Genomic DNA, 12,436 nt, shown 5'->3' with positions numbered 1-12,436 from the left:
CCAACAAGTTCAACACAATGAGAAAGATCAGAAGTCAATAGTACATCATTGGGTTGTTTTTGGGAGGAGAAAACCCAGAAACCAACATGAATGCTTCGATATCCTGTGTGGGTTCCGTGCACAATAAATGCTCGGACACAAGATTCTTGCATTTAGGCCAACCACAAAGAAATGCATGTGCAGTATTTTTATCTTTAACACGTTCTCATCAGAATCAGTCAATGGATCACTACATTTCTTATTAACATTGCACATGCATGACAATAATATGTAAACATTACAAATATAATCAATAAAAATAGTAATACACCAATGCAAATGATTACAACAGCAATCATCTCAGAGTTGAAATATTACTTTATCACCTTAAATATAAGTTATGAATGAATGAGTTAAAACATTAAAGATAGACTATCTCTCAGAAGGGCAGTACTTTACAAGCAAAACCTTAAGCATTTACATTTATGTAATGCCAAAAATCTTAATTAATAAAACAGCAAACAAACATTAAAATAAACAAACAAACAAAGAGCAGCATACCTGAACAAGCTGCGCGTAGTCTGGTTAGTATTCTGGATTTAAAACCAGACGTGTCACTTTGAGAACGAACTCTAAACACAGGAAACACTTGAGGAAAATTCCTTATATATGAAAAACTGTCTTCTTCCGTCATCATGCTGCTTTCTCTAACTTTAACTTTTTTTAATAATCTAGTTTTTACTACTGTCAAATAAACGTTGTGAAATGCTAAAATAACGAGTTTCAAAGAGGGGACTTGTAGTAAGATAATGGCACCTAAAACGCTGTTGACTAGTTCTCTCTTGAGATGATGTGAGTGTCTCTCCTCTGCAAAGAGTAGCTACTTTGTAACATAAACAAATACGAAACAACTCCATTAAAAAGATATTAATCTAGAGAGAGTTTTATCCGGAGCTAGACTGAGGTCACAGGAGTTAACAGTTACCCACGACTCTTCGGAAACATCACTGTGGCGTTGCGAGACGGAAATCACATCAAGAACGTCATGTGCGTCAGTCAGCGACGACAACCCCTGCACCCATTTCGACACCTTTTTTAAGTGTGACAGGTTTTGACCGGGTGTGCGCTTTCCTCTGGCATTTGCGTTTTTACTGTAATGTTATTTGTCTGTTTGTCCCTGCTAAAAAAATCAAACATTATGAACCATTAGCTCGTTTGCTGTTTACAACTACATACGGTGTGTTTTGGGGACATTATGGTGGTTCTTGTTTTTTCTTGTTTTCATTTCATATCTCTATTAGAAGTATATAACTTTAAACATGTTTTTCCCCGAATTGGTTGCTGCTTATTGTACTCATATCTTCTTTGTTGTAAAATAGACAAGTAAAAAGGGTCTAATGGGAAATTGGCACTTTAGAGCATGTAATTTATATGCTATAAAGATTTGGCTGTTGTATTGTTTTATAATGATATTGTTTTAAAATCAAAGTGGATGAAAAGCAGAAGCATTTTGAATAAAGTGTTTATATGACTCATTCAGTTTCCTGGATTTTGTTTTGTGAACGTCATGTCAACCCCATATCTCTCTGTAGCATTATTACATCATGGTTTAGGTAAATATGTGAAGTGGTCTCAATGACTCCCACTGTTTATCAACATACAGTCACAGAAGCCCTTGCGACACAGAACATTAGGGAAATCTGAATGTCTCAATACTGTGTCAATGTGTAACTAAGTCATCCTGCAATAGATGTTATTTAAAATCTGGGTAAACCTTCAGTCCTTTATCAGCCAGCTAGATTCAGCAAAACATCTGAAGGTAAACCGGAGCTCTTTCAATCGTTTTATTTTAGTGTAGTTTCGGTATGTACGTCTATGTTTGAGAAATTACAATTAAATTATCATAATAATAACATTTTGGTTTAATAAATATTTCCTCTCAGTTTGCGATGGAGCTTTGCTGCAGTGATTTTTAGTAAACTGGGCCTGTACATTTTATTTCGACTGATGTATGTTAGTGTTTTAATATACTACATTTATATCTTTTTTTCTTAAGAAGCCCTTATCAAAACCAAACAATATTACGTTCTGGGGTGTTTTCCCAGACAGGGATTACCTTAAACCAGGACTAGGTTTTATTTTAATGAGGAAATTTAAGTAGTCTTAACAAACATGCCTTACTAAAAACATTACCGGTGCGCATTTTGAGACAACACAAAGGCATGCATTTTAAGTTACAGTAAGTCAGTGCAAGTTGTTTTCAGTTTGGACAGCTCTTACATTTATTTTAGTCTTGGACTAGTCCAATCTCTGTCCGGGAATTCGCCCCATAGTGTTAGGAGCAAAGACAAATGCAAGAAAAGCAGAAATGTAAAAAAAAATGTCTTTGCTCCATTATCTCAGATTGGCCTACGTGGTCTGTTCTTTTGGTTCATGAGGGTTATTGCCCTCACATTCAGAACATCCTATGAAAAAAGAGGAGTGGAAAACCAAAGATCACTCAAACAAGGGAGTCTTAGGTAGAATAAAAAAGCACTGTTTGTGAAATGCCAATCATGTAAAATATATGTCTGTTGTACTTCCGTGTAAAGTGCAGGGCATTTTAAAACTCATAGAGTCTTTAAATATTATACAAAAATTATCTCTGATATTGTGCAATTAACCAGATATCTTCAATATCCAATTCAACAGGTCCTGTGTGATAGTTTTCCAATAAATGAAGATGAACAAGATGTACCTCACGCTCTTGATGATCTCCTGCCTTTCCATGGGAATGGCCAATCGTGTGTATATCCACCCTTTCAACCTTTTTAGCTTTGACAACATCAGCTGTGAGGTCATCCAGAAAGAAGACCACCAGCCCTTAGAAACCGTCCATCCACTGACTCTTCAAGACAGTACTGAGCCAGACCCACGACCTACCGGGACCGCAGAGGACCTGAAAAACCTCACCCAACGAACTGCTGTGTTAGCAGAACTACAAAACTCCCTTGGGTTTCGTATGTATCATGCACTCAGTCGCTCACAGAAGAATACCAACACACTGCTGTCTCCCGTAAATGCTTTTGGCACTTTGGTGACACTATTTCTTGGTGCATCCAAAAAGACAGCCATTTCCTACCAACAGCTGTTAGGACTCAGCCGGGAGTCTGATCAGCCAGACTGTGAATACTTTATGGATGGACATACAGTGTTACGCACACTCCAGGCCATAAGTTCACATGTAGATGAATCTCGAAATGAGTTCAAGACCGTCGTGTGGACTTTTAGTAACAACGACGCTGACCTTTCTAAAGATTTTGTACGTGGAACACAAGACTTTTCAGATCAATCTTTTGTTCGTTCTGTGGACTTTGCACAGCCTAAGGAAGCTGAAGTGCAGGTGGACAACTTCATCCAGAAAACGTCAAAGAGCAAGGCAAAGAAACTGTTCGCGGATGTCACTGCACAAACTAACTTGCTGTTTGCTAGTTCAGTTAATTTCAAAGGTGAGTGCTATATGTATGTTCCTTTAAAGGTATCCTAATAGCTTGTCATTTAAGTTTTCTGGCCCATTATTTTTGATGATTAAAAATACTTTATTAACGTCATTAAGAATCCAGTGTATGAAATTTAGCAGCATCCAGTGGTGAGGTTGCAAATTGCAACCAACAGCTCACTTCACCCTCCCCCGTTCCTTTCGAAGGGTGGCTGCCACAGGACTAAGATGTAGTCACATTTTCATTTCTTTACCAAAGGAGATAGCGTATTTACGAAACGTGCTCTGTAGAGCAGTTTGTCCGTTTAGGGCTACTGTAGGAAAAACTTGGAGAATTCCATGCAAGGGGACCCGCGGTGTATGTAGACAGAAATAGCTCATTCTAAGGTAACAAAAACATATCGCTTCATTATGTAAGCTCTTTATAACAAGGTTATTTTACCTGAAATTTATTGGAAAAACGTTACTCAAGGAAAATTTGAAATTTTGCCTAAAAAATAAGCTGAAGCCAGCTTAAAGAAGTAAAATTATAATAATAAAAAAAATGTTTAAATAAAACTAAAATAAAAAATATTGAATCTTATATAGCAACATTAAAAATAAAACAGTAAATTATAAAATGACGAAAGCATATACCAAAATTGCTAAAACTTTAACTAAAATTAACAACTAAAAGCTAAAAATCTAAAAATAAAAGCTAATTAAAAATGTTATTAAAACTATATAAAACTAAAATCAAAACTATGATAATTTTGCTTTATACACCTCTGAAGACCCAGTTGTGTATAATGCTGCATTTCTGTCAATAGATCATCCAAAAAATGATACACTGGACCTTTACAAGATATATTGTGAATGATTTATTTTGTGAAATTAATCTTTATTAACTTTTACAGGCAACTGGAAGTTTGCGTCTGATCCTAATGCAACCACTGAGCAGGAGTTCTGGACCGATGAGGAATCCAGTGTCAAAGTACCATTAATGAAGTATCATGGTGTCTACATGTACTTTACTGACCCTCACAGGAAGTGCTTTATAGTCAAACTCGGCCTCAGTAAAAGGACCTACTTACTCCTTGTTCTGCCTCATGAAGGAACCAACCTGCAGCACATTGAGAAGCAACTCCGGTCAGATATCATATCTAAGTGGGATAAACATCTGAAAGAGAAGTGAGTACATTTGCCTACTTTTTTATTTTATTTTCATGTATTGAAATCAGACTTTTTTAACAATAGTTGGAAACTTTGCTATTGTGAACCACACACAGCCTTCCGCTTATGTAAAATAATTAATTAAACCATTTCAACATCCTGAGATAAACTGGATGACTTGTGGTTAAACCTGAAATATAACGCAGTTTTAAAACAAAACTAACCTTAAGATGATAGAGAGCTAATTTTTTGTACAACTTTGAAATGACAAAGTATTCTATTTTATTCTATATAGAATATAAAATAAGAACACAAATGTTAATTGTGTATAAAAAAGAAATACAATGTTTGTGGTCTTATGACTTCCTCTAGTCATCTGGTGCTGTATTTGCCCAAATTTTCCTTGACTGCTGTGACAGACCTGAGATCAGTACTGTCTGATATGGCAGTGGAGAAGTACCTCATGGGCTCTGATGCAAGTTTCAGTCAACTCAGCAGCAAAGGGAACTTCACTGTCGATCAGGTAATATTTGGGGAACAAGAGTTTGTAATTGACTTTATATATATTGTATATTGGTTTTATTACTTTCAACTAGTTACTAGTTCTCTTGACTTAGTTTTAAATGTGTAACCAGTATTTTTTTTTCATAAAACATGTTAAGCTCTTTATATCTCACAGGTATTCAATAATGATGTGCTTGAGATGACAGAGGAAGGATCTAAGTTTCTCCAGAAAGATGACCTATCAAGACCTGTCCAGACACTGACATTTAACCGGCCATACTTCTTTGCACTTGTGGAGGGAAACTCTAACGCCATACTCATGCTGGGAAAAATTGTCAATCCAACAATTTAAAATACATCTCAGTTTTGGTGGCTGTGGAGTAATTTATGCAGAATTTCGAGTGCTTCCATTTGAATAAAGTAAATGTAAATTAAACATTTGAATAATGGACAGCGTCAGGTTAAAATCAGCCATTCACACACCTTTTAGACAACTTTGTCATTTTTGTTATAACTTAAATATGTACAAAGACTTCCTGTATGAACTGCTTGAACAAATTAAATTGGAATATTTATGAAAAACATCAATTTCTGTAAAAAGTATTCAACCACAAATTTATTAAAGCAATGGTATGAAATATGAAAACAATTACAAAAGTGGTGGGGTAATTATGCAAAGGAGCAACATTTATTAGGCACACCTGCTACAAAAAACCATTTAAAACACAGAGTTTTTACGCACACATTCGGTTTGGTGGTCACTGACCATTCCATCGTGCTCTGCAAGGGCATTTTTGTAACATATTAACCCCGACACACTTGCAGTGTTTCATAGTATCCCCATTTATATTTCAAAATTTCGTATTTCAGCAGTCTCATTCTTCCCCAGTGAAACAAGTAAACTCCAATACCCCTTCTTATATAAAACAGATGTAATGTGAGCAAATAACCTCTTCTGCATTTGACCAGTTTATTTGGCAGGGTTCGCCAAATTTCCTAGGAGAGCAATTTCAGTCACACACAACTGAAGTCAAAGCACCCTTGTCATCTTAAATCAACTGATGTAACCCATATGACAAGACACAATAGTTTAAAGGATTTAGTGTCAGTCTAAATTTTGTGACTTGTGCATATAAATGAGTTGCTCCGATAACTCCAATAAGCATAAAATGACTGTTCCAGTCATATTCTTACATATAGATAAGTGATAAATAACATGTCAGACAGTAAATCACATTCTTTTAGTGTGCTCCTAAACAGGTAGCTCTTGCTGCTAGAATCTTGTTGTTATTAGCAAGTGTTTGTCTCATAAAAGTAAGAATCCAGAACAGGGCTTCAGAAAGCTCCTCCTTGAAGAGACGCCGAGTGGAGCATCTGTGCTTATTCTGTCTGAGCATTTGCATGCTGAAGGTCTTGAAACCTCCAATACAAGACAAATTGAACTACATTTCATCCCCCTGGGCCATCCTGCTTTATGACCCTGTCTGTTCTGCTGAAGCAAGATCTCGTGCCTCCTGCACAAGTTCCAGCAAAGAAGAGAACATGGTAATCTCGTTTGGTTGGAGGCCCATCTTCTGAATCTTGAAAAAAGAAATTACAAGTATGATAAAGCAAGACTCTTCTTCTTTGCACTTCCGGAGATCGCAACTATAATGCATACCTTTGGAAGTAAAATCCAAATATCAAAATAATATTACCCATAACTATATTGCGCAAGTATATCTGATTTTGACCGTTACTGTATTTAATACCTGTTCTCCGAGGTATTCCACATCCATAGCCAGCTGCAGGCGGATCTTACTGTCATCTGATGGCCCAGCATTTACACCAACAGTGCTGGTGGTGGCCGTTTTTCTAGCCTGCTTCAGTCTCTTCAGAGACTCCTCCATCTTCCGCACTGAGCTCAGCACGTCTGATATCGTCTCAAAATATCTAACATACACAAAGGTTCTTTTGAGCAACAAAACAACGCTGGAGTTGATGTGCGTGAATCATAAACGGTTTAATAAAGTTTAAATTTACGTTTAGAGAAAGGTGTAAGTTCATTCAGCAGTACCTATGGGTGCACTCTGACAGTGTGATGCGGAGCCACTCCTGGATGATGGAGTCTTTCACCACATTTTGGGAATCAGTGACCAGCTGATGGAGTGGGCGAAGGGCATTGTCCATATACGCTGAGGCTCTGGTGGGCACCTCCTATTGATGAGAGAGCAACCACAGTTTTTATATGGCTAAGGAAATGTAAACAGCTCAGTTTAACATATGCTTAATTTTGTACGATTATAAAGTATGTGCAAATAAAAGTGCTGTTGACCTTGTTGGTCCTTCGATAGAGCCGTGGAACCTCGGATGCATTTTTCAGGAAGCGAATGCTCCTCTCTGTCAGATGCTGAGTCATTCTGCTGTTCAGTGCGGGAATGCAGCTAGACAAGGACGTCTTGGAGTCCTGCAAAGCCTCTGGAGCACAACACAAGAAACAGTGATACGAGCACACTCTCACATGTATGGAACTGCTCTTAAGTCATCAAACTTCACAAAACAAACCTGAAACAATAGCAAAGTTCTGGAATCCAATAGCCTCCAGTTTCACCCTGATCATCTCAGTGATGTCTGGAATCTAGAAACAGAGTAAAACATGATTTAATCCATATGAGATGTACTAAAGATTCTCCAAATAAGACTCTTCTCTAAATAAAGCGCATTACCTGCTCTTGTAACTTATCAACATCGGCTGCGATGAAGACGAGGTGCTTGGTAGACAGGGCAGTGGGGCCGGAGTTCTCACTGTCTGCATCTTGTGATGTTCGGCTGGATGTGGAGGAGGCGGAGCTTGGAAGAGGCCTTACTGAATCTTTGCTAGTCTCTGGAGAAGAGGTCTTTGTTAGCACCTGTGAGATGAAAAGAGTACAAATTAGTACCAATGCTATCATAATTCATATTTGCTGCACCATTAATATTTTACCTCTGTGAGAAATGTGCCGTATCTTGAAAGTAGCTGCAGTGTTAGTTTCCAAAATCGATGAGCAAGTGGAGATAGGTACACCTGGTCGGCCCAACACCTGCAGATGCAGCTCCACAGCACCTCAGTCACTTGCAGGTGGTAGCTGCCTCCAACTGAGTTTACAATGACAAAGAGCAGATTCTGTATCAGTGGTGATCTGCGGTTTGCTCTTATGCAATCAACGGGAAACAAAGAACTGTGGGAAGAACTATGTATTTGAAGAATATTTTAATCAAGTTAATATTTAATGCAAGTGCAAGACCATAAATCAGCTGTTAGAAAAAAACTTTACATTTTGAATTTTGTTTTTCATCTTGTTGCGGCACTCGGAGTAAAGCTGTGGAATGGGCGTGGAGGATAAATATTTTTGATATTTAATTCGTAACGTGGATCCACGACTTTGAGCAGTTTTTTAAAGCCCTCATTTTCCACAGTCTTTATGGGAATCATGTCTTTGGCCAGGTAAAATGCGACCGCGTCAGTGACATCTTTCCAGCGCTTGTTCATTCTGTCATACGGATACGGAGTTCCTTTCTCAAATGGTTCTTTCGCTAAAGTCGTTGTTTAAGCCTTTTAGTTTCCGTATGCTTGGTTGAACCTGATTTACTCGCGTGGGATCCCTTTATAATTTGACTGTCGGCATACTCTTTCAGTCCCTTTTATTTTGAGGTGGTTAAAAAGGTTTGTTGTGTTGCCTTACGACGCTCGAATCTTATGCCTGTCAGCAGATGTGGAGTGATGGACAACATAATATGTTCCTAAATTTGTTTTGTATACACCACCATCTCATGTCATGGGGTATTATCTTATCCCAACCCAAAGACATTTACTGACCTGGAGCTGTCACCAGTCCATCTGCAATGGCATTTTCTAGACTACCAGCAATCTCCTTGAACCTATAAAAAACACAGCATGTCAGGATATAGTCATGAAGATACAAGGCCATTGCTTAGAATTTTTATAAATTCCTCATTTCTATGATGTAAAAAACAATCTTTTGAAACTTTAGATCATTTAGAGAGTTTAGAAGTATTGCAAGTATTGACATGTAATTCTAAGTTATACAGAAGAGTAAACAATTGAACTGGAAGTGATCTAAAAAAGGTCAGATTGGTAACAAAATGTTCATGACCACACAGGTCTATAGTGCCTTGAGTGGGCTGATGCACAGAAATGAGGGACAAAACTGATTTGTACACAACAGCTATTGTAGATAATGCCATGAAAGGACTACATAAGACAGACATTGAGTCACAATAAACGCATTTCAAAAAATGAAACAAATTATATAATACAGAACTACTCAAAAAGGCTTGAAAACTAGATAGTAAACATAATATTCAATTCTAAATGTTAAAGAATAAAAACACAAGAGCAATCATTTTAAGTTCACTACAAGAGCTCATTTCTAAGAAAAGGCAAACACAACAAACAAAGCTTAACTGGCCTAAACAAACAAGATAACACTGGACTTTATATCCAGTGAATGTTAATCAAACACCATAGAGCCCTGTCCAAGCCTCACACACAGATCAATGCACTTCCAGAGCAAGTAAATGTTTTTCAATATATAACACCAAGAACAGAATCTCAGCTCAGTTCCTTTTTAATGTTATTAATTCCCTTGACTTGACTTCCGGTCGCTCGTGGTAACTGGACATGGATTTTTATAAAGAGAAAAGAGCCATTTCCATCCCCTAACTAGCTAACTTAAGGACATAAAAACATTTGAATAACATATCTATTTGTTTTTGTCCAAAAAAAGTCATCATACCGCAGCTGGATGTACACTGGCAGGTTCCATTTGTTGTGGAAGCTCTGGTAGGAAGCATGTGCACGCAGTCTCTTCACACTGGCCTGGGAACCACACTGTCTCTCAAACTTACGCACAAAATCCATGCTGACAATATATCTCTGAAAACAAGAAGACATAATGAACCATCAAGGAATGGCATTTTAAAACAAACACATTTGTGTGTTTACATTTTCACAACCGAAAATGTCTCGGTTTAAGCATGAATACATTCTTTCCTGTGTTTACCTCATAAAACACATCTGGGTTTCCAGGACTGAAGATAGAAGGGAGTCTTTCCTCAATACCTCTAATGATTTCAGGCCAGACCGAGTTCACCAGGAAGTCATATCCTGGGACAATATCTGCTTTATCACTAAGTACACAGAAGGGTGTAATATAAGTTAAAGTACATTATAATATTAGGCAGCAAAATGTAGCAAATCAGTGAAGGCAGCAGGCATACCTCGAGACAGCCCCACCAGTCACCTCCCGTAGCAGTCTACAATGGTGAGGCACAAACTCCAACAGCTTTGCATACATCATCTTTAGACCATTAGGGTTGGATTTAACAAACTGATCAACAATAACCTGAAGGTTAAGGTACAGTTAAGAAATTAGTACGATGGGAATTGGAACAGGCTGCCAGATTACAGAAGTGAATTTTATCTTTAAGCGTATCTGTAGTCTTTGCAAGACTTTTCGTAATGATGACTTAAGAACGATACATTTGGCTTTACTGCTATAACCAAGTGTAAATTTACCTCATCCATGTATGGTTTGACTAGGACTTGTCCAACCAGTGCTTCTGCGTCCCTTGTTTTATCTATGGTAGCATACGTCCTGAGGCAATGCCTTACAATGTCTACATTTGATGTCTGCAGGCCTTGAATCAATAAGCCTTCCAGAGACTCCTGAAGCATAGCTGTGATTCCAGCTATTCTCTAAAACATTACACAATACATAAATTATGACCTTTTCCGGAAATTACCACAACATATATATTTATAAAGGTGAGAAACGCAATGGATTATTTTAAAACTTGCAGCTCACCGGGCGCACTTTATCAAGCAATGGCATTCCTTTGCTCTGGACGGCATGAAACTGTAACTGGTTGAACTCTGTGGCAATTCGCTCTAGAATCTGACCTGCCAGAAGGGGACTAAGAAAAGAAGAAATAAACTGTTCATTTGCATTGCAAAGTGCAATGTAGATAACTTAAAACCATTTTCTTTTATCAGTCAAACAGACATGTATGTATAATACAAATGAACTATTAACTTGCAATGTATTGCTTGAACTTATTTGTCACATCAATCTCCAAATACATAACATACCTGCTGGTCTCTAGGGATGTTGTATCTTTTGTGTTTTGGTGAAGAATTTTCTCAATCTTCTCCACCGATCTCACAACTTGGATGAGTCTCAACACACAAATCTGCAAGGACACAAATATAGGACTGTATAAAGACTGTTAAAATGCATCATTGACCGACAATATGTGCACACAGAGCAACAATGTATTTTACAGAAAACGATAGGACACCACACCATAACATACCTTCTTTTTTTGAATATCCTCCTGCTTGGATAACTGCCCGTCTATAGCATCAATAACTTCATTCACCGATGATTTTAAACTCTGTGTATGAGGAGAAGTTATTTAAACCATGGTTTCACGAAATCCATGCGCTGATGTTGTGCTAAGCACTTACCATAACCTCTTCACGTAACTGGCCAAGAGGTACAGAGAGCTGATTGAGGGCTTTATCCATTCCGACCTAAAATTACAGATACAACCTTCTCCATCATCCAGATCACGTCAACCAATAAACATAGCACATAAAGTACGTGGCAGTATCACGATGGTCTCAAACTAAAATAAAACACACAGCAAATTCTTAAACTCACGAGATTGGTGGACAGGTTAACGAAGTCTGCATAGTCTTTATTGATGAGCTCGACCATGGCTGTTTTGAGAAGTCTGTAATATTGCTCCAGATCTTCACGCATCTCCTCGAGCTGGACGCGTTTTCTGCAGTCAGCCACAAATTTGTCCACGTCGAAGTCATCCTGCAAAAAAAAACATTGAATTATTTAATATCAAAGTGTACTCATGGAAAAAATATCAATGCAAAAAAAGCAACTAGAAGACAGTACAGGCACTGTGCGGCCTGAATATCTAAGTATTTGAGATCGATGCGAGCTATACGATAGTCATGTATCGTTAAATATATTAATTTTGAACACAAACTAAACCTAAATCAGCCGGTTAGTTGCTCATAAAGGTAAAAACGGGAGTTTACACATAGATAAAATTATCTTACCTTCATAAATTCGTCTTTGTCAAAGCACAAAGAATCCGGTCCCTTTGGTAAGGTCATCATTCTATTATGTTGGGCTACGAAATAATATATAATAACATTTATTTTTAAAAATGGAAAGAGTATTGTCTACATTTAGTTAAAATGAGAGAAATCGTTCTAACTTCCGCAAACATGGCACAAGCCAACGACTGAGTAAAGACTGC

At 37.6% G+C, this 12,436-nt stretch overlaps 3 protein-coding genes across 4 annotated transcripts in view; 1 reads left to right on the top strand and 2 right to left on the bottom strand.

Moving 5' to 3' along the window:
* The window catches only part of phactr2 (phosphatase and actin regulator 2), a 36,446-nt gene extending 35,432 nt beyond the window's left edge, over positions 1–1,014 (bottom strand). The window contains exon 1 of one of the 2 annotated variants that reach the window (XM_056760699.1): positions 541–1,014. In XM_056760699.1, coding sequence (XP_056616677.1) covers positions 541–676 — 136 coding nt within the window. In that variant the 5' untranslated portion in view covers positions 677–1,014. The remainder of the gene's footprint in view (positions 1–540) is intronic. The other variant, XM_056760704.1, reaches the window with a different exon arrangement.
* Positions 1,015–1,650: 636 nt separating this feature from the next.
* agt (angiotensinogen) lies at positions 1,651–5,697 on the top strand. The gene is made up of 5 exons (XM_056761131.1): positions 1,651–1,798; positions 2,671–3,467; positions 4,354–4,627; positions 4,982–5,132; positions 5,289–5,697. Exons 2-5 carry the CDS (start codon positions 2,696–2,698, stop codon positions 5,463–5,465), a joined length of 1,374 nt encoding a protein of 457 aa, XP_056617109.1. The 5' UTR covers positions 1,651–1,798; positions 2,671–2,695; the 3' UTR covers positions 5,466–5,697.
* Positions 5,698–5,701: 4 nt separating this feature from the next.
* Positions 5,702–12,413, bottom strand: cog2 (component of oligomeric golgi complex 2). Its single transcript, XM_056761130.1, has 18 exons — positions 12,234–12,413; positions 11,818–11,979; positions 11,622–11,687; positions 11,468–11,548; positions 11,244–11,344; positions 10,960–11,068; positions 10,671–10,850; positions 10,373–10,497; positions 10,156–10,282; positions 9,889–10,028; positions 8,949–9,010; positions 8,076–8,227; positions 7,819–8,001; positions 7,658–7,730; positions 7,428–7,570; positions 7,170–7,309; positions 6,865–7,045; positions 5,702–6,693 (listed from the first exon to the last, which is right to left on the bottom strand). The coding sequence occupies exons 1-18, from the start codon at positions 12,291–12,293 to the stop codon at positions 6,586–6,588; spliced, it is 2,193 nt and encodes a 730-aa protein (XP_056617108.1). The 5' UTR covers positions 12,294–12,413; the 3' UTR covers positions 5,702–6,585.
* Between the last annotated feature and the right edge of the window lie 23 nt (positions 12,414–12,436).

Source organism: Triplophysa dalaica, chromosome 11, assembly GCF_015846415.1.
Source record: "Triplophysa dalaica isolate WHDGS20190420 chromosome 11, ASM1584641v1, whole genome shotgun sequence".
Taxonomy (NCBI): domain Eukaryota; kingdom Metazoa; phylum Chordata; class Actinopteri; order Cypriniformes; family Nemacheilidae; genus Triplophysa; species Triplophysa dalaica.
This window is presented reverse-complemented; position numbering and strand designations above follow the sequence as displayed.